Source organism: Aspergillus brunneoviolaceus (genome assembly GCF_003184695.1).
Source record: "Aspergillus brunneoviolaceus CBS 621.78 unplaced genomic scaffold BO95scaffold_82, whole genome shotgun sequence".
Classification (NCBI taxonomy): domain Eukaryota; kingdom Fungi; phylum Ascomycota; class Eurotiomycetes; order Eurotiales; family Aspergillaceae; genus Aspergillus; species Aspergillus brunneoviolaceus.
The window spans coordinates 69663-87623 of NW_020290812.1; the positions used below are offsets into that span (position 1 = coordinate 69663).

General features: G+C 57.4%; 9 protein-coding genes across 9 annotated transcripts; 6 read left to right on the plus strand and 3 right to left on the minus strand.

Annotated features, from left to right (window-relative positions):
- Positions 1-22: 22 nt before the first annotated feature.
- On the minus strand, positions 23-823 carry BO95DRAFT_507111 (NAD(P)-binding protein; the record flags this gene model as incomplete). Its single annotated transcript, XM_025591230.1, has 1 exon — positions 23-823. The coding sequence occupies one exon, from the start codon at positions 821-823 to the stop codon at positions 23-25; it is 801 nt and encodes a 266-aa protein (XP_025437776.1).
- Positions 824-1290: 467 nt separating this feature from the next.
- BO95DRAFT_507113 (cytochrome P450) lies at positions 1291-2966 on the plus strand (the record flags this gene model as incomplete). The annotated part of the gene is made up of 3 exons (XM_025591231.1): positions 1291-1493; positions 1554-2686; positions 2743-2966. 3 exons carry the CDS (start codon positions 1291-1293, stop codon positions 2964-2966), a joined length of 1560 nt encoding a protein of 519 aa, XP_025437777.1.
- Positions 2967-3129: 163 nt separating this feature from the next.
- On the minus strand, positions 3130-3999 carry BO95DRAFT_373578 (SDR family NAD(P)-dependent oxidoreductase; the record flags this gene model as incomplete). Its single annotated transcript, XM_025583059.1, has 2 exons — positions 3130-3181; positions 3227-3999. 2 exons carry the CDS (start codon positions 3997-3999, stop codon positions 3130-3132), a joined length of 825 nt encoding a protein of 274 aa, XP_025437778.1.
- A 1053-nt stretch (positions 4000-5052) lies between these two features.
- Positions 5053-6675, plus strand: BO95DRAFT_373550 (FAD/NAD(P)-binding domain-containing protein; the record flags this gene model as incomplete). Its single annotated transcript, XM_025583056.1, has 2 exons — positions 5053-5275; positions 5354-6675. The coding sequence occupies 2 exons, from the start codon at positions 5053-5055 to the stop codon at positions 6673-6675; spliced, it is 1545 nt and encodes a 514-aa protein (XP_025437779.1).
- Positions 6676-7270: 595 nt separating this feature from the next.
- On the plus strand, positions 7271-9827 carry BO95DRAFT_398733 (uncharacterized protein). Its single transcript, XM_025583807.1, has 4 exons — positions 7271-7734; positions 7789-7816; positions 7871-8395; positions 8448-9827. The coding sequence occupies exons 1-4, from the start codon at positions 7346-7348 to the stop codon at positions 9675-9677; spliced, it is 2172 nt and encodes a 723-aa protein (XP_025437780.1). The 5' UTR covers positions 7271-7345; the 3' UTR covers positions 9678-9827.
- Positions 9828-10474: 647 nt separating this feature from the next.
- Positions 10475-11196, plus strand: BO95DRAFT_468003 (serine protease; the record flags this gene model as incomplete). Its single annotated transcript, XM_025589328.1, has 2 exons — positions 10475-10807; positions 10879-11196. The coding sequence occupies 2 exons, from the start codon at positions 10475-10477 to the stop codon at positions 11194-11196; spliced, it is 651 nt and encodes a 216-aa protein (XP_025437781.1).
- An 836-nt stretch (positions 11197-12032) lies between these two features.
- Positions 12033-12616, plus strand: BO95DRAFT_435944 (uncharacterized protein; the record flags this gene model as incomplete). The annotated part of the gene is made up of 3 exons (XM_025585204.1): positions 12033-12059; positions 12128-12219; positions 12313-12616. The coding sequence occupies 3 exons, from the start codon at positions 12033-12035 to the stop codon at positions 12614-12616; spliced, it is 423 nt and encodes a 140-aa protein (XP_025437782.1).
- Positions 12617-13327: 711 nt separating this feature from the next.
- Positions 13328-15252, plus strand: BO95DRAFT_373635 (cytochrome P450; the record flags this gene model as incomplete). Its single annotated transcript, XM_025583061.1, has 5 exons — positions 13328-13686; positions 13750-14026; positions 14119-14539; positions 14591-15052; positions 15170-15252. 5 exons carry the CDS (start codon positions 13328-13330, stop codon positions 15250-15252), a joined length of 1602 nt encoding a protein of 533 aa, XP_025437783.1.
- A 1057-nt stretch (positions 15253-16309) lies between these two features.
- On the minus strand, positions 16310-17551 carry BO95DRAFT_468006 (uncharacterized protein; the record flags this gene model as incomplete). Its single annotated transcript, XM_025589329.1, has 5 exons — positions 16310-16572; positions 16689-16758; positions 16860-16984; positions 17122-17238; positions 17323-17551. The coding sequence occupies 5 exons, from the start codon at positions 17549-17551 to the stop codon at positions 16310-16312; spliced, it is 804 nt and encodes a 267-aa protein (XP_025437784.1).
- Between the last annotated feature and the right edge of the window lie 410 nt (positions 17552-17961).

The following is a 17961-nucleotide window of genomic DNA, read 5'->3' on the forward strand; positions in this document are numbered from 1 at the left end:
TGACCCTCCAGTGGCCAATCCCTCACAACCATTGTTTATTCCCCAAGTGGCTGACAAACGCTCCTCCATGGGTTTCCACGGTCGCGTTCTCGATGACCTCCAATTGCCAGCGCACACTGTCCTCCATCGTCATCGGGCTTGAGAAATGCGGCGCGTACGCCTGCAGCTTGGCGACCATCCGCCGTCGTCCCTCCGCCTCGCCCTCAGACGGAGCTGTGTCGGGCTTGGACACGGCGCCGGGACTGATGGCCATGAACAGGATCCCGTCCGTCGCGCCGAGCGAGGCATGATACTTGGCCATGAGGAGGTTGGCCGCCGCCTTGGAGATCGCGTAGGGCGTCGCGTTGTCCAACGCGAAGTGTCGGACGAGGTCCGGGTCGGCCAGCAGGGACGAGATGGTGATCACTTTCTTGGCTCTCCCCCTTCGAATCAGCGGCAGGAATGCGTTGACGGTGTGCGCCACCCCGACCACGTTCGTGCGGCATGACTGTAAGATGTCGCGCTCCAGGACCTCGGGCGCCAGGTCCGTGATCGGTGTGAAGGCGCTGGTCGGGGTCAGGATGGCGGCGTTGTTGATCAGCACATCCAGGCCCCCGCCGGTGATGGCGCCGACCTGCTCGGCCGCTGTCTGCAGGGCTTTGGGGTCGGTGATGTCGGCGCAGACGAGGTGCGCATTGGTCAGTCGATCTGCTAATAAATGGGTATGCGTTGAGGATTTATCGCGAACGAGTCCGACTACGGTGTTTTGCGGGTTGGAGGAGAGGTGCTTCAGCCAGGTGTAGCCCAGTCCTCGACTTGCGCCGGTGATGAGATAGGAGGGCATGGTGTTTTGCTGGATCGGGATCGATGAACGGTGACCGGTCGCATAAATAACAGAATGCACATGCTTTTATTTCTTCTTTGAATGATTTGATGTCATCTGGCAGTGAGGTATCGTGCAGTAGCGCGCGTGCAGATCGCCAACCCTATTGGTTTTAATTCAGAAAGGCGTCGGGCTATTGTCGTCGGGGATTCGAAGCATCCCGGAGCCCGGTCATACTCCCAGTCTAGGCCTACTAGCTATGCAGCAACAGGGGTCCAACTGCATACTAGGAATCCTAGGAATCGTCAATGCGCACGTAAGTAAACACCCGGATCCCGATCAGTCGATGATGACCAGTCTCGCTTGCCTAGTTGGACCAGTTGCGCGTTGGCGATCTTGTAGGTGAGAGTACAGTACATAAGTTATTAGGGTTGTGCCAACAACCCAAACTTGTGCCCCTCCCTTGTGCCCCGAACAATTCACTCAAGATGGATGCAACCTACACCGACAAGTTCAACAATTTCGAGCTGCCCATGAAGGCAGCCATCTCAGGGTTGGTAGCGACCGTGACGACCGTTCTCGCCTACATTGTCTTTCTCTCGTACACCCCTCGTGTCGACAGGAAATCCCCCAAATTCACGCCCAACACCGTGCCACTGGTGGGGTCATGGAGTTTCTTCACGCAAAAATGGTAAGTATGCCTATCTCGCTTCCTCCACATTCATGCGTGTCTAAGCAACGCAACGCATAGGGCATTCTGGCAAGACTGCGTGGCCAAGAGCCCGACCGGGCACTTCAGCTTCTGGCTGGGCAAGTACCATGTGGTGGGGATGTCGGGGCCCGCGGCCCGCAAAGTGTTCCTCGACAACCCTAACTTCGACTTCGTGCGCGGCGCGACTCTGGTCGGCCACGGCCCGGACTTCGTGCCTCCGCTGCACGCCATCTTCCACGGCAACTTCCAGAACGGCCGCAGCTACTTCCAGCGCCGCTTGGTGGACTTACAGAAGTCCGAGCAGCTGGGGAAGCGTCTGCCCGGCGTGACGAGGGACGCGCGCGGGGCATTCGAGGCGCTACGCCACCACGCCTCCGGCGTCATGAACCCGACGGACGCCTGCTATCACCTGGTGGTGCAGCAGGCCTGTCGCGTAGTGTGCAGCGACGAGATCGCGGACGATCCGGCGGTGCTCGCGAGGACCCAGAGCGTGCTCTCGCTGCTGATGCACACGAGCAGCATCCACGCCGTGGCGCTGCCCTACCTACCCTCGCTAGCCAAGCTGAAGCGCCGCTGGGGCCGCTACAGCCTGAGCCGGATCGTGACGCCGATCGTGCAGCGCCGGCTGCACAAGAAGAAGGATTCCCCGCGCCACGACGACGTGGTGCAGTACATGCTCGACCGCGGCGACCCGCCGGAGTGGATGGTGGCCTTCTTCATCTCGACGCTGTTCATCGCCTCCGCCAACGCCGGCTACCTCAGCGGCGCGATGCTGAACATCCTGGCCCACCATCCGGACTGGCAGGCGCGCATCTACCGCGAGATCAAGACCGTCGCCGCGGCGCACGCGCCGAACAACCGTCGCCACGCGCCCCTGGTCGACCAGCTCGACGCCATCCCGCTCGACGCCTGGGAGTCCTTCTTCCCCTCCATCGACCTCTGCTTCAAGGAGGCCATCCGCATGTGGGTCGCCTTCCCCATGATTCGCCTCAACATGGCGCCCCACGCCGTCCCCATCCCCGGCACCGCCGAGGTCGTCCCCGCCGGCACCTTCGCCGCGTACAACTCCACCGAAGTCCACTTCAACCCCGACCTATACCCGGACCCGTACCGGTACGACCCCGAGCGCTTCCGCGAGGGGCGCGAGGAGTTCAAGCGGGAGGCCTACGGCTGTAAGTTGATTCCTCGGCTTTCTTTTGCAAGCCACGCACGCTGACGAAAGGTCTAGTCGTCGGATGGGGTCAAGGGCGCCACCCCTGCTTGGGCATGCGGTGGGCCAAGATCCAGCTGAACATCATCCTGGCCTATGCTCTGGCGCTGTACGAGTGGACCGGGTGTGACGAGAAGGGCCAGCCCAGCACCCACTTCGACCGCAAGACGGACCTCAACGCGCCGGGGCCGAGTCTGCCCGTGGGCCTGTTCTGCAAATACGTGCCCCGGAAGGAGATGTGAGGATGTGCAAGTGTGCAACCAAGAGATATGTATTTAGAGGGGTTAGCGACGCGGGTAGAGAGAATGTGTTGGATGTGAACATGCATTGCACCGGATAATGGATAGAACGTATAACCCAGAACTAGTTGCAAAGCAGCCGTGCAGATGTACGACCCAAAGCTATCTACAGCACTAGCCCAATGGTCAAAAAGCTACTGTCCCGCTCCACCCGGTCCCTGAGGGCAATCAACTCATCCACATCCCAATGCGCCCACAGATACCGGCCGTTCAGGAACCCACTTTCGGGGCCCGCCAGCCACCTCGCGAAATGCGCCGGCAGATTGATATCCTCCCACCCCGTGGAATCCGGGGCATAATGTTCCGCGACAGACGGGGTATAGAAGGCGCCCGGGTGGAAGGAGAAGACGCGGAGCGCGGGGCCGGCGCGCTCGGCGGCGAAATGCTGCATGAGCTGCGTGGCGGCCGCCTTGCTGGGGCCGTAGCCGGCGCGGAACGGGCTGCGGGTCTGCGCCGCGGCGGACGAGACGTGTATGACGGTCTTCGTGGCCGCGGTGGTGGTGGTGGTGGTGGTGGCGGCCAGGTACGCCTGGACGAGGTGGAAGGGAGCGAGCACGTTGACGTCGAAGGCGGCCTGCATCTCGGCGGCCGTGATCGCGGTGGCGGGCACCTGGCGGTGGACGACGGCGGCGCACAGCACCAGCACGTCGACCCGCCCCAGCTCGGCGAGGATGGCGGCCATGCGCGCGTGGTCGGTGATCGAGGCCGCGTATGTGACGATCTGCACCGCCGGGTGTGCGGCCTCCAGCGCCGCCTTCGCCGCGGCTTGCGGCCCCGGCGAGCGTGAGATGATGGCGATGCGCGCCACCTCCGCCTCCGCGAACGCCTGGCAGATGCTGTAGCCTACGCCGGTGGAGCCGCCGGTGACCAGGATGGTCTTGCCGGTGCCGGTGAAGTGGTGGTGCTTCGAGATGCGGTCGTAGGTCTGCGAGTGGTAGGTCTGGGTGGGACGCGGGAAAGCCTCGAATTTCGACATGGTGCTTCTTCTGGATGTGGTTGCTGGGGTCTAGGAGGTGTTGCCTGCAGGAGCTGTGCGACTGTCTTGCACTTTCTGGCAGCGCCGTATGTGTATCGCTCTGGTCTTGAGCTTCAGGCTGACGGTGCTCGGGCTAAGCCTGGCTGGTAGGTGGGACGAAGAAGTCTATGTCCCGATCGATATGTTGCCAACTCCGGGGTTTCGGAAGTTTGTCACAGGTCAACGAGGAGGGGAGGTCTGCGGTGGCGCAATGGTGTTGGGGGTTGATAGCCTTGCTGTACTTAAGCAGAAACGCAGCGCAAATATGAAAACTTGAAATCTTCATCAGAGTAATATCACCCTTTACTATGCATGAGAATGGTAGTCGAGCAATGTAGATAGTAGGGCTGCATCATCATTCTCTGCTGCGCTTGTACGTAGGATTCGCGTCTGAGGCTGTCCGACCAGACGTGGTGCTTCGCAGGAACGTCTTACCCCTCAAACTCCACTGACACACAAGGATTTCGGTGACCCGGCTACGTTCGGAAGGAGGCTTTGGTGTGCAAGCATGGTAGTCACGAGCCATTACCTCTATGCAGCAGGACGCTTGTCGCGAACGGACAGTTCGATATGAAGCTCGGTTAGAGTTGAGTTACAGAGTATAGATATGACTTGCTCGTTAAGATACTTGCATTCGCAAGAACCCGTGTCTAAAGTCTATTATTGGAATATTCCCACTCAGTATATTATCCTCCATTCAATATCATATTAGAACCAGGTTCTTCCGACCCATCGGGGTATAAAATAGCCACATCTCTTTTCCGTGACTCACCGGGATGTTGTGTATTCCCGCGAGATACCAATCGCCCGAGTTCGCGAATCCACAACCTGTTCCGAGAACCGGGTTCGAGCGAGTCAGGGTGAAAAGGTCGATTACGCGGGAGATCCGAGAATGAAAAGATCAGCTTCCGATAAAAGTCCTGATACGATGCATGAGCCTTTGATATATGATTTGCACTCTCCTTACCCACGGCATCATCTGTTAGCAAGCACCCTGCGCGGCACACTTCGAGAATGGTGTCAAACGAGTATCTCACCCATGGGGACAAGGATGAGTTCGACCCCGCAAAATGGTCGTCCAACCCAGGCGAGCTGCCTCCACGATCCCCCGCCACGCACCTCAACGTGCTGATTGTCGGGGCTGGGCCTGCGGGACTGATCACGGCGCTTGAATGCTGGAGGAAGGGACACAATGTGGTCGGGATCTTGGAGCGAAGCCAAGGGCCTGTCTATACTGGTATGTCTTCACGCCATCGTCCACAAAACACGGTGCGGTCCATCCCAGAGTCAACATACTGACCCGCGCGATCTCCAGGAGACATCATCGTCATCGGTCCCTCCGCCATCTGCACGCTGCGCCACTGGCCCGAAATCTGCCGCGAGCTCGACCAAGACCGCTCGGACAGCGTGATGTATTACCGCCGGCACAACGGCGAGCTGATCCTGGGCCCCACCACGCTGGGCTATAACAGCCCCGAGCACCTCGCCCAGCGCCAGGGCCTGCCCTACGTGGCCCCCCACCAAATCCGCCGCCAGTTCTACCGCATGCTGCTCCGCCAGGTCGCGCGCATCGGCCTGCAAGTCGACTACGGCCGGCGAGTGGAACGGTACTTCGAAGACGAAGCCGCCGGGGTCGGGGGCGTGGTCACAGCGGACGGCAGCGTGCGGGTGGCGCACCTGGTCGTCGCCGCGGATGCCTTCAAGACGCGCTCCGATCTTCTGATCGCCGGCGAGCACGCGCCCACGCGCTCCAGTGGCATGTCGGTGTACCGCGCGGCGCTGCCAACGGCGCTGGCCCTGCGAGATCCCGCCTTCCAGGCCCGCTGGGGCGAGGTGGTGGCGCGCGGGGAATCCCACCACGAGTTCTGGATCGGGCCCGGCATGCACCTGGGGCTGTTCATCTCGCCGGACTTTGTGGCCTACGGGCTGACCCCGCGCGACAAGTTCCTGCAGCCCGGCGGAAACGAGCCCATCGAGTCCTGGGATCCCGACGTCGACCCGCAGGAGGTGCTGGACGTCCTGCACCGCATCCCGGAGTGGGATCCGGCCATCGAGGGCCTGATCCGCCACACGCCCCCGCGGGCCACGGTGCACTGGCCGCTCCTGTGGCGGAATCTCCGGCGCGAGTGGACGTCCAAGGCCGGGCGCGTGGTGCAGGTCGGCGACGCCGCGCATACCACCGTGCCCGCGTCGATTAGCGGGGGCACCCTGGCCATCGAGGACGCCGTCACGCTGGCGGCGTGCTTGCAGCTCGCGTGCGCCGGGGGTGCGCCGGGCGGTGCGCCGCTGGGGGCGCGCATCTACAACCTCCTGCGCTACCAGCGGGTGAGCTGCGTGCAGAAGATGTCGTTTGTCAATTCCGAGAACCTGGGGGCCGCCGATATGAATGAGGTTCTCAAGAAAGACCCCGAGAAGGTCAAGGTCCGGTTCCCCAAGTGGCTGTTCCAGCATGATCCCGAGGCGTATGTTTACGAGAAGTACGGCCAGGCGTACGCGCATCTGGTGCTTGGGGTGGACTTTCAGAACACGAACTTCCCCCCCGGCCATGAGTTCAAGATGTGGACGATTGAAGAGATCCATGCGGATATCCTGGCGGGGAAGAAGGTGGCGGACCTCTTGGATGGCGATTGGGATTAGCCAGGTACTGCGCCGAGGTGGCAGTGTCTCCTGGTGCTGTTGCGCCGTAGCAAGACACTTCATTCAATGGTTATCTTATTACTCCCCACGTATCTTCAGGTTGAAGAAAGTAAGATGTAATGCCTACCACAGGCCTTCGTCTCTTTGTATCTGGGTCTCTCAATTGATCCGATGAGGGATCGAGGCAGCTTTGCATTCACACTTAGAACCAATTAGAAACGACTCTCCCATTCATCTACGATACAACTCTCTTAGGATACATCTCTCGAAGCTTGGATTCTCTTCACGACACTCAATACGTAAAAATAGCTTGTGATTTGGAAATATATATAATAGTACTAATTGCGCATCCAAGCATTATGACTGCTCGTAGAACAGGTACACTGGGCATAAAAATCAGTCCATACATCTGGATTCAGTGTCTAAAGATAAAGACCTCATATAGTATCATCTGACTTATAATAATCAATGGAGGGCTGGGGCCATCGGAGATTAGAAAGTGCGAGGCTTGGCATGTGGCGGGGGTTCCTCGGCTCTTATAAAACCCGACGATCTCCCTCTCCTCTCCCTATGCTTACTTACCAGCCCTTCCATTCTTTCCTTCTTCACCCAACTCAACCATCGTCGGGCTTCGGGCAATCGGGTATAGGGACAGTTCTCGTTTTCTGTCATGGAAACGCCGATCTCTGTATCCGATCAGACAGCCACCGCCGTCAAGCCCCAGCAGCCCCGACGCGTGCTGGCGTGCGTACTCTGTCAGCAACGCAAGATCAAATGTGACCGCACATTCCCCTGCACCAACTGTGCCCGAGCCAACGTGCAATGCGAGCAAGCCGTTCGTCAGCGACGGCGCAGATTTCCGGAGAAAGAGTTGTTGGCCCGCCTGCGACTCTATGAGGGTCTACTCCGACAGCACAACATCAAGTTCGATCCCCTCCACACCCCAACCGCTGACCATCGGTCTCCCAGTGACGATGGCCGCGATGACCTGCCAGAGGGGGGCGACTCAGAGGGCACTCTGGGTGAGAGAGAGAAGCCCACCGTCAAGACCAAGTCACTGTATGAATTCCTGTCCTGCATTTGATTATCAGGGGATGACTAAATGTCTGCGAGAAACCTCTGGCATGCGATGAGCCAAAAGGTAAGAGGGATTTCTACGTCGACAAGGCTTGGAACTCACTGACCACCGGACCAGCCTGTAAGCCCTGGAGACGACGATGGCAACGAGGATGAGGACGACGAGAATGACACCGGTTTCCTGCACGATGCGGACGATGTGCGGCCCGCCGTTATCCAGAAGGCGTGGAACCACACCTTCCAGGGCCAAAACAACGACCACCTCCTCTTTGGTGCGCCGGTAGGCACCGTGGATCTTTCCGCTTCGCATCCAAGCCAAGTGCATATCTTCCGGCTGTGGCAGGTCTACCTAGACCAAGTGAATCCGCTGCTCAAAGTCACTCACACCCCCACCCTGCAGACACGGATCATTGATGCTGCCAGTGATATCGCCAACATCAGCCCCACCTTAGAAGCGCTGATGTTCAGTATCTACTGCGTCTCTCTTTCGAGTCTCTCGGGCGAACAATGCAGTGTACTTTTTGGAGCCGCGAAAAAGGAACTTTTGACCGGCTATCAGTTTGCGTGCCAGCAGGCGCTTCGCGATTGCGGGATTCTACGCTCCAGCGACCGCGAGTGTCTGACCGCCCTGTATCTGTATCTCGTAAGCCTGGCTGGCTGGGGCCGTGTGAATATGCTGGATTAACGTGGTACAGGTTTCCATTCGCCCTGACACCGATCCCGCATCCCTGTCTTCGCTGCTGAGCGTCGCGATCCGAATCGCCCAGCGCATGGGCATCCATAACGAGTCGATGTACGGCAAATGCTCCGCGCTGGAGGCGGAGATGCGCCGTCGGCTGTGGTGGTCGCTCATCATCTTCGACAACCGCGTCTGCGAGATGTCCGACTATAAGACGGCATCGCTGGCGCCGACCTGGGACTGCAAGGTGCCGCTCAACGTGAACGACTTCGAGCTGCAGCCGGAGATGAAAACGGCCCCCGCTCCCAACAACCGGCCCACGGAGATGCTGTTCGCCGCGGTTCGCAGCGATCTCGCCGACTTCGTGCGCCACAGCGCCTTCCACCTCAACTTCACCAACCCCTCCCTCAACACGATCACCCCGCGTCCCACCGACGAAGCCGAGCGACTGGTCTCGCTGGAAAAGACCATGGAGGAGAAATACCTGGCTTTCTGCAATCCCGAGAACGCCCTGCACTTCATGACCCTCTGGACGATGCGGGGGTCCCTGGCCAAGAGCCGGCTCCTGCAGCACTACTCCCAATGCTCCAGCACCCCCGAGCCACCGACCGACGCCCAGCGCAACACGGGCCTCGCGCACGCGCTGCGCATGCTCGAATGCGACACGAAGCTCATGACCTCGCCACTCACGCAGCCCTATCGGTGGCTGGTGCACTTCCACTTCCCGTTCCCGGCGTACATCCACCTGCTGCAGGATCTGAAGAAGCGGCCGGTCGAGGCCCATGCCGACCACGCGTGGGCCGTCATGAGCGACAACTACGCGGTGCGGATGATGAAGGCCAGCCAGGATGATCGGCCGTTCTTTATCGTCTTCTCGCGGATTGTGCTACAGGCGTGGGAGGCGCGGGAGAAGGTGGCTGTGGCAGCCCAGCTCGAGACGCCGCCGCCGGTGCCACCACGGATGGTCGTGGATATTCGGAACAAGGTGATGCAGATGACGACCAGTTTTGGGCTGGATGCGGCTGCTGCGGTGCACTCGGATGGGGTCGTGGGGGTCAGTGCCGAGGATCTCGAGATGGACTTTGCGGCGCCAGAGATGGCGTACGGCCCTGGCGGGCACGGCGCGACTGGGCTGGAACCGTGGGGCTGCCTCGATATGGCTGGGCCGGCGGCTGGGGATGTGGGTGCGAATCAATTTCTGTTGAATACCATGGAGTGGAATGCGTTGCATGCTCGAGGCAAGTGAGAGGCTTCTTGGCAGAGGTGTGAGGACATGAGTGTCAATGATTAATACCACTTATGGCTTGACATGACAAAATTGATGATCTACGCAATGTTGGAGGGTCCATGGCGAGGCGATGGCTGTTCTATTGTGAGGGCGATTGGTAGTGCTGATAAAACTCCTATCTCAGCTGAAGTGAAACGGAATATGCTGAATCTTGATAGATCAGGCGTTCTGGCCCGAATACTTTCCTGCATTTCATGTTATAGTTGCTGCTCCTGATGCGTGTTTATACTGGGTATACCTGTACGCTCGTCTGTCATCACATAGAATACTGCTTATGGTATGTATAAAGATAGTTCACGCCTACACATTTTCCATATCTCCAGCAACTCTCATTCGGTGCCAACATTGAGTCTAGTCCAGGTTACCCTTACAATTAAACATGATACACGTATTCCGAGCATGCTAGTCGCAATTTGTTTCCAGAATAGCTCTGTGTCACATCCATCGTGCATCTCAACTTCCGAAGCACGGATTCCGAAATGCGAGCCGTCTGCTAGGCATGTCTGGCAGGCATGCTTGCCGATCCTTGAACCTTGCATGATCGGCGGGGGACTATCTCCACGAACAATCAATACTCGAACCTTGTACTCCGTAGTAGACTTGGAACTCTCAAACCGAGAATTCCAGGGGTAAGAGATTCAAGCATAAATAACCCCCGTCAAGAATGATCTTGCTGCCCGACCAGAAAAGGAGCCCTAGTCGTCACCTTCTTTCCTTCTGTGGCACAGCATCTGCTTTCGCCAAAGCCAATCAATATGAGAGCTACTGTCCTTCTGTCCCTTGTTCCTTTTATCCAGGGCGTGCTGTGCGCTACAGACGTCTCAGGTGGCTCACCTGCGACGATCAACGACCTTCCCTACCTCGTCAGCATCCTGCGATCCGGCTCTCCCACCTGCGGTGGTGTGCTCATCGCCAGCAATCGTGTTCTCACGTCTGCCCAGTGCGTCTATGGGGCCGAGGCATCTCCCTCGAGCTTTTCAGTGAGGACGGGCTCCAGCCAGACATTGTCGGGAGGATCTGCATTCACGGTATCGAGGATTGCTCGACACTCTCAGTTCAACCCCACCACCTACGATTACGACGTCGCCGTGCTTACACTCCCACCTCCATCACTCCGGGTCCGACGGTCGCGTTGATTGATCTGGTTCCGTCTGGCCAGGAGCCCGCGGTTGAGACGGAATGCGTTGCTTCGGGGTGGGGGGGCTTGGAGAGACAATTGCAATCGGTCACCCTCCCGATCGTGGACCGAGACATCTGCGATCAGGCATATGGCGGCCGGATCACCGACCGTATGATCTGTGCTGGCGGCGAGGCTGGGAAAGGAACCTGTCCCGGAGATCGTGGGGGGCCGCTTACTTGCGGTGGTCAACTCGCTGGCATCATCTCCCAGACCAATGGATGCGACCTGCTCGGTCTTCCCGATGTTTTTACCGATGTGGCAAACGCCGGGATTCAAGCTTGGATAAAGAGTCAGTGATTGTAATCTAGCTGGCAAAAAGCTCAATGTTGGGAAATCTCAACACGGAATTGATTGGCTCGTGATGTATCCGATGGTTGAAGATCGGGCCTATCGCGCACACGCATATTTACATATCAGGTTGAACCATCACCGTCCTGGCCTGCAGAAAGGAAGAGTGCAGAGGAAGCGTGTCTGCAAGTCTGATGTCCAACACATTGCCCATAATCCGCTATTTTTGATGGACTGTTTCCGTAGAAGCACTGAAATGACCTCTCACACCCAGGTTCCTGTTCAGTTATCATATGCCTCACACACCTCATTGCTCTTTTTGGGCAGACGTCATCCATGCCATTCAATCCTCATGAGCACTACGAGGCTTGTCAGATACATCCCGTTCCTCTCGTAAGACGCGAGCGTGGCATCGCTTTACTTGGGGTCACTATCCTCATGCAATGAGGCTCTGGCAGTTCAGCTGTATGCGCCAAGAAGCAATACGAAAGCCACCGGGGGAGCCCAAAAGCTGGGGAAATCCACCATCACCACCACACCACCCCATCGTCACTTCGTACTATGTATATCAACAGTCTCAACACCTTCCACAATGTATCTGAGCTTGACTGACATACCCGAATCACGAGGTACGAGGATTGGCATCGGCGACGCCGATGATGTGCTGTGAATGGGGTCCGAATACACGAGACGCGGGCAAAGCTTCCAGCTATATAAACAACCTTCCGGTCGCCTGGACACAGAGTTGAAGCATCACCGTTGGCACAACATCTCTGACAACGCCTATCCGCTTCAGCTGTATATCTTCGAAGATCCCCTCAATAAAAGCACCCCACCACGTAAACATGTCTCGCTTCGTGAACAGCCTCACCGTACGTCGTCCTCCATTCTATTACCCCCGCCTCCCCTTCCAGCCCACCCAACTAACCCAAACATCCAGGTCGACGACCGCGACGACCGCGATATCCCACCGACCTGCATCCAGATCATCGACGGAAACAACCCCGACATCAACGCCGGGTTCGGTGGCAAGTAAGCGCTCCCTAGCCTCATATCTTCGAACGAACAAAACCATCTCATCCATCCCACCCCATTCCCCACCTCAAAGTATTCACCTGCAACCAGGTTTGTCTACATCGTCGTCGGCCACACCTCCAAGCCCGAGTTCGCCCTCACCGACATCCAGATCCTGGTCCAGGAGGACGAGAATAAGGACTACCACGATCTGGCCAAGGGGGCGGGCGGGGCCTACCGCTACATCCACACCCTGCAGGGCACGGGCGCCCCCATCGTTGACGTCAAGCTGCTGCGGTGGGCGGAGAAGGTCGAGCTGTCTACCGTCCAGGCGCTCGGGTATAGCCATATGACAGGGGACATCAATGCGGGTCGCGGGGGGGATTATTTGCATATCATCTGGAAGACGGCTTGAGCGATGTTGGGTCCTTTTGTGGTCAGACATGCCGGAATGAGTGGCGTTGGGAGTTTTGCCATCTGTTTATGACTTTTGAGTGTATTAAGATGTGAGGTACAATGAGAATAAAGAAGGTTGATGCGGACTTGGCTAGACGTGATCCCAAAGAGACAGCTATTGCACTACTTGACAGTCCATACCGCCGCGGCGGGGCTGTGATACAATGGCTAGGTAGCCATCGGACGCTCTCAAACGTGCTCAGCTTGGGCGGTTATCAGTTCCCCGACAATTTGTGGCCGGCGACAGATGAGGGAACATGTCCATCTTTATTCGGGCCAGCGTTAACTATTAGGGCATCAATGATGTCTCTGCCATGCATTAGATGGCACTGTTCGAGTTGGGATATATCATGACGTCGCTAGTGGGTGAAAAGTAGGAAGAGACAGGGGACGAGGAAGTAGTCGGAAGCTAGAAGAAGAAGGCCAGCAGCATGGCCTTGGCTCTAGATGACGATAGCGCCCGAGTCTTAAACCCTGACTGCTAGATCTGACTATTCGTGTCGAATTTCCGGTTTACATTAGCGTTCCGGCAAATCTACATATATTTATATGCTCCCTCGACCTCCGCGACTACAAAGACTCTATCCTTCACCAGCCGATTCCTTGATGACCACATATAATGGACCTTCAAACACCTCTCCCGTACTTCATCGCAATGTCCCACTGGCTGATGACGTTATGTCTAGCGACTGTCATTTATCTCACCGGCATCGTTATCTACCGGCTCTATCTTCACCCCCTTGCCCAGTTTCCCGGCCCATGGCCGGCAAAAGTGTCTGGCCTCCACGCGCTCTACTACGCCTGGCGCGGCGACCGACACTTGATGCAGGCTCGGAGTCATGCACGGTATGGGGATTATGTACGCCTCGGACCCAACTACCTGTCCGTCGCCAGCGACCTCGGGCTGCAGGAAATCTACGGGACCAGGGCAAACGTGCAGAAGTCGTCGTTCTACCACGCCTTTGTAGCCCAGAAGGGCGCCTGGAGCACATTTACGAGCATTGACAGATCACTGCATGCACGGAAGAGGTGCGTCTAACCACGGCGAGCAGGTCTTCGCAGCTGGGATGGCGCGCTAATTCCTCGTCGTAGACGTGTGCTTGCCCCCGCCATGACGGAGAGGGCATTGAAGTCGATGGGGCGGCGTATCAACCAATGCATCGACATTTTCGTCACACAGCTAGGGCGCAACGCCGATGCAGAGAGCGGATGGACGCCTGCGGTCAACATGTCGGAGCTGGCGGATCATGTGGCCTTCGACATCCTCGGCGACCTGGTCTTTGGGGAGGGCTCCTTTCAGATGCTCACTAGCTGTGCCAATCGGTACATTGTGGACTTGATTGTGGCGACTTCCTACTGGGCCCTGCTGGTGGTTACCCCCCCTCTTGTGCCCCTTCTCAATTGCTACCCTTCCGTTCGAGGCACTGTGCAGGGAAAGACTCAGACTGATACGCTTGTTAGGTCGGCACCTTTCCCCTACTCCGTGCGTTACCAATCATTCCGCTCTGGTTCCCAGAGCTCACGCGCAAACGACAAGCATATCTTTTGTTCTGCCAAGAGAAGGCGTGTCAGCGGATGGCGAAGGTCGGGGCCCCCGGTCCCTCACCCGAGGAGCACAGCGACCTGCTTCTTCATCTGCTCAGTGGAAGACGACATAGCGATACCCACAGCCACCGGTTTCCCGACGACCAAGAACCAGAACCAAGTGCATCATCCCCACCGCCCACGGCGGAAATCTGGGCGGAATGTCGAACTCTGATCGTCGCCGGCGCCGACACCGTCGCCACGGCGCTGGCCGCTCTCACCCACTACCTCGTACACAATGAGGGTGCCTACCACCGACTTGAAGAGGAGATCCTGACGGCCTGTCCCCGCCTCCGCGGTGAGGATGATGGTGATGATGATCATGATGATGATGCCGGCCACCGGCCAGAGGTCCGCTTCCCGGGCCCCAGACCGGCCCAGTGCCCGTACCTGGATGCATGCATTGACGAAGCCCTGCGCCTCAGTCCGCCCATCCCCGGGCCCCTGCCGCGCGAGGTGCTGCGAGGTGGGATGGCGCTGGGCCGCGGCCGGTTTGTGGTGCCGGCGGGGACGGTGGTGGCGACGGCGGCGTACGCGCTGCATCGCCATCCGCGGTACTTTCCGCGGCCGGAGGTGTTCTGGCCGGAGCGGTGGATGGCGGGGTCGGCGCCGGGGGTGACGCTCGCCACTGTGCGGCGGGCGCGCCAGGCATTCTGTCCCTTTGGGTTTGGGGCGCGCGGATGTGTGGGACAGTCGCTGGCGTATGGAGAGCTGAGGACGCTGGTAGTGCGGATGCTTGGACGGTATCGCATCCGCTTGTGTCGGCAGGTGAGGGTCGGGGAAGGTCCGAGTGCTCGGGAGATTGGCATGGGTGTTGCTACTGATGCTGGTGCTAGTGCTGGTGCTGGTGCTCGTGCTACGCTGGCAGATGCACATGCAGATGCAGATGTGACATCGGTCCAAAGGCAGGGCGACGGCGTGAGCAAAGGAGGGGAAGAATACAGAATGCTCGACCGGTGGACGGCCCAGCGGGACGGCCCATTCGTGGAGTTTCAGTCTCGACCGCGGTAGGGGGTGAGATGGGATTTTGGAGGGCTGTAGTTATGATAATCTAGGGCTTCATTGCGTGAGGTGCTTATCTTCACGTAACTATAGGGACTATCTGCATGGCGTGCATGCGGGGGTGAATCAATTGAGTCTGCTATCACTTGCTGTACTGTCACTGATACCGTGGACACGTACATACATACAGACATACAAACATACATACATACATCCTTACACACGTCCATACATACAGACACAAATACACATATACCAGCTTCCAATACATACACATGTCCATACATACTTCCTTACCCACGACTGCGAGACGTGAGCAGGGACTCCACCCCACCCTCCTGTCTAGTACCCTGCAGGAATGGATTGCTAACACTTTTGGGTCTGACTCCTCTTTCTCTCTGCTGAGCTCCAATTCTGCGGGATGTGGTGATTGACGCAGAGGCTAACTAGTTATCAGCTACCCACGCTTAGGACTCTCTCGGAGTTTCTATTTCACCTGCAATTCAAGGGTATCTTGATTCTCTTCTAATATCCGATGGATTGCATGCTGAATAGACACACAGATCCGGGTGACTTGTCAAGCGGTTTAGACGATACGGTATCGTGATGGGGTCGCCTTCTCGAACCGTAACTGCGGACTAGGGGAGCGGAGTATGGCTGCCTCCGTCCAAGAACGACCCCGATTGATTATGTCGGGACAGAAGGCGCATTGACTGGTGAGTATTCAGGCAAGAAGCGACGGAGACGTAATCCCTGGACTGCCTTTAATCCCAATGTCATTTTTCTGGACTGTTATGGTCAAAGCCGTTGGGAATTGCGCCCTAAGATGCCTGCAGAGATCCAAGCGAGTATGAAGACCAGGCAGTCAATCTCCACTTGAAGAATTTAATTTTGGCGCAGTACAAACAAAAAAAGACTCAAGAATAACAAGCTAGATCCAATGTCATTTATTTCCTTCACCAGTCCGAGCCAAGTTGTATTTGCTACGTCGCCATCCAACCCACTCCCAACGTCTTCTCTTGCCCTCTCCCTCGCCGTCTTCCCCTTATGTCCACAAAATCGAGGCTCAGTGATATCGACTGCGCTGTAACATCGCATGGTGCTCAACATGCCCCTCAGGAGTCACCGACTTCTCTGGCACCCCGTCGCGGAACTCCAATGCGCGCGGTGCCAGCCAGCTCTCCACACTGTTCCAGTTGACGCACAGGTGGTTGGCTGCCGTGCGGTTGATGAGCGGCTTATGCTCGTTGTCTGCGCCGAGGAACCAGCCCGAGAGCGCCACGTCGGCGCGGCACCGCACGCCCTGTAGCAGGACGTTGACGCAGTGGTCTGGATTGAGTGGGGATTTTTACAGTCAGTCTTTCTTGTCTCACCCAGATGTCCTCCCCCCGTTTGTAGGAAATCGGGGTGATGACGAGGGGACGGGAAAGAGAATCGGAACTCACCGCGGTCCTTCTCAGTGATGTTCTTGGCAATCCGCACGTCTTCACGGCTGTATTGGCGCTTCAGCCAGTCCTGAGATGGAGAATGTGGTTACCAATGGAGATCCATCGCACGTGAACGAAAAGAGACAACCAGAGACAACCAGAACACAAATGAAAAGGAGAGAGACCGACCATGCAGTGCAGCTCCCCGTACACCCGGAGATAGGCCAGGTAACCTCCGTTCTCCAGTGCGATGGAGTCGTCGCCGTACTCGCCCCATTGAATCATCTCGTCTTTCGTGGCGCGGAAGAAGGATTCTGTCGCGGTTAGAGTTTGTAGAGCACTCGGAGGGAGGAGGTTGGGTGGTGAAAGATCGAGTTGGAGACAAGGCGGAAGAGAAGGGGTGGAGGCCGGCATCCTGGCAGGCAGACAGAGGATGCGGGGGACTGCATACTCCTCATGAGATTATCCCAGCTTTCTTCCAGCTCGGGTCGTGGATCGCCGCCATAAGGATTGTACGCGTAGATGTCCATGACGCTCGGCTCATAGTAGATGCCCGTCTTCAGCGGCGCTATGTGGTAAGATCAAGCAGTCAGCAGAGCACACGGGACTGTTGTTTCCCACCAGCCCTATTCTGAAGGGGGAGTGAGTTTACACTCTGGCAGATCCGGACAGTAGTTCTTCATCGCAGCCGTCCAAGTGCGGCTGTTCACGTAGAAAATGGCATTCCCGATGATCAAGGTGAGGTTCAGCAGGGTCAGGAACGGTAAGCGAGAGGGGAACCGACACCATTTTCTCCAGCTGAACCCTTGAGAAGTGTCTCCGGGCGGGAGGCCCAGCCGACTGTAGGAGTAGGACCGGCCTTGAGTTCTGCCCTTGATCATTTTTGAGGTGGATGAGGCTTTTCCTCCCTGGACTGGATTCGAGTTGGCACGAGAGGAGGAAAGCAGGAGGGGCGAAAGGGAGCAGGAAAGACCTTGGACTGTATACTGTGTACTGAGTTCTGACCTACTGACCAGGAAGATTATCGCTATCGGCATACCAGTCAGCCTGCATGCACTGCACTGCACTTGCCAGTACTGGGTGGGTGGGAGATCAGAGAGTGCCCTCAAATTTCGACAACGCGGGGACAGCATTGGTCAGGGTTGGTAAGCCGTTGTAACAGTACAGTACAGTACAGTACGGGAAAGTGTCGCTCCTGAATTACAGTACGATACAGTACCTAGCTAGTACACTCTATGGTATGAATGGTAACAAGCCTCTGTACCTTACACAATAAATGTTATCGATACCG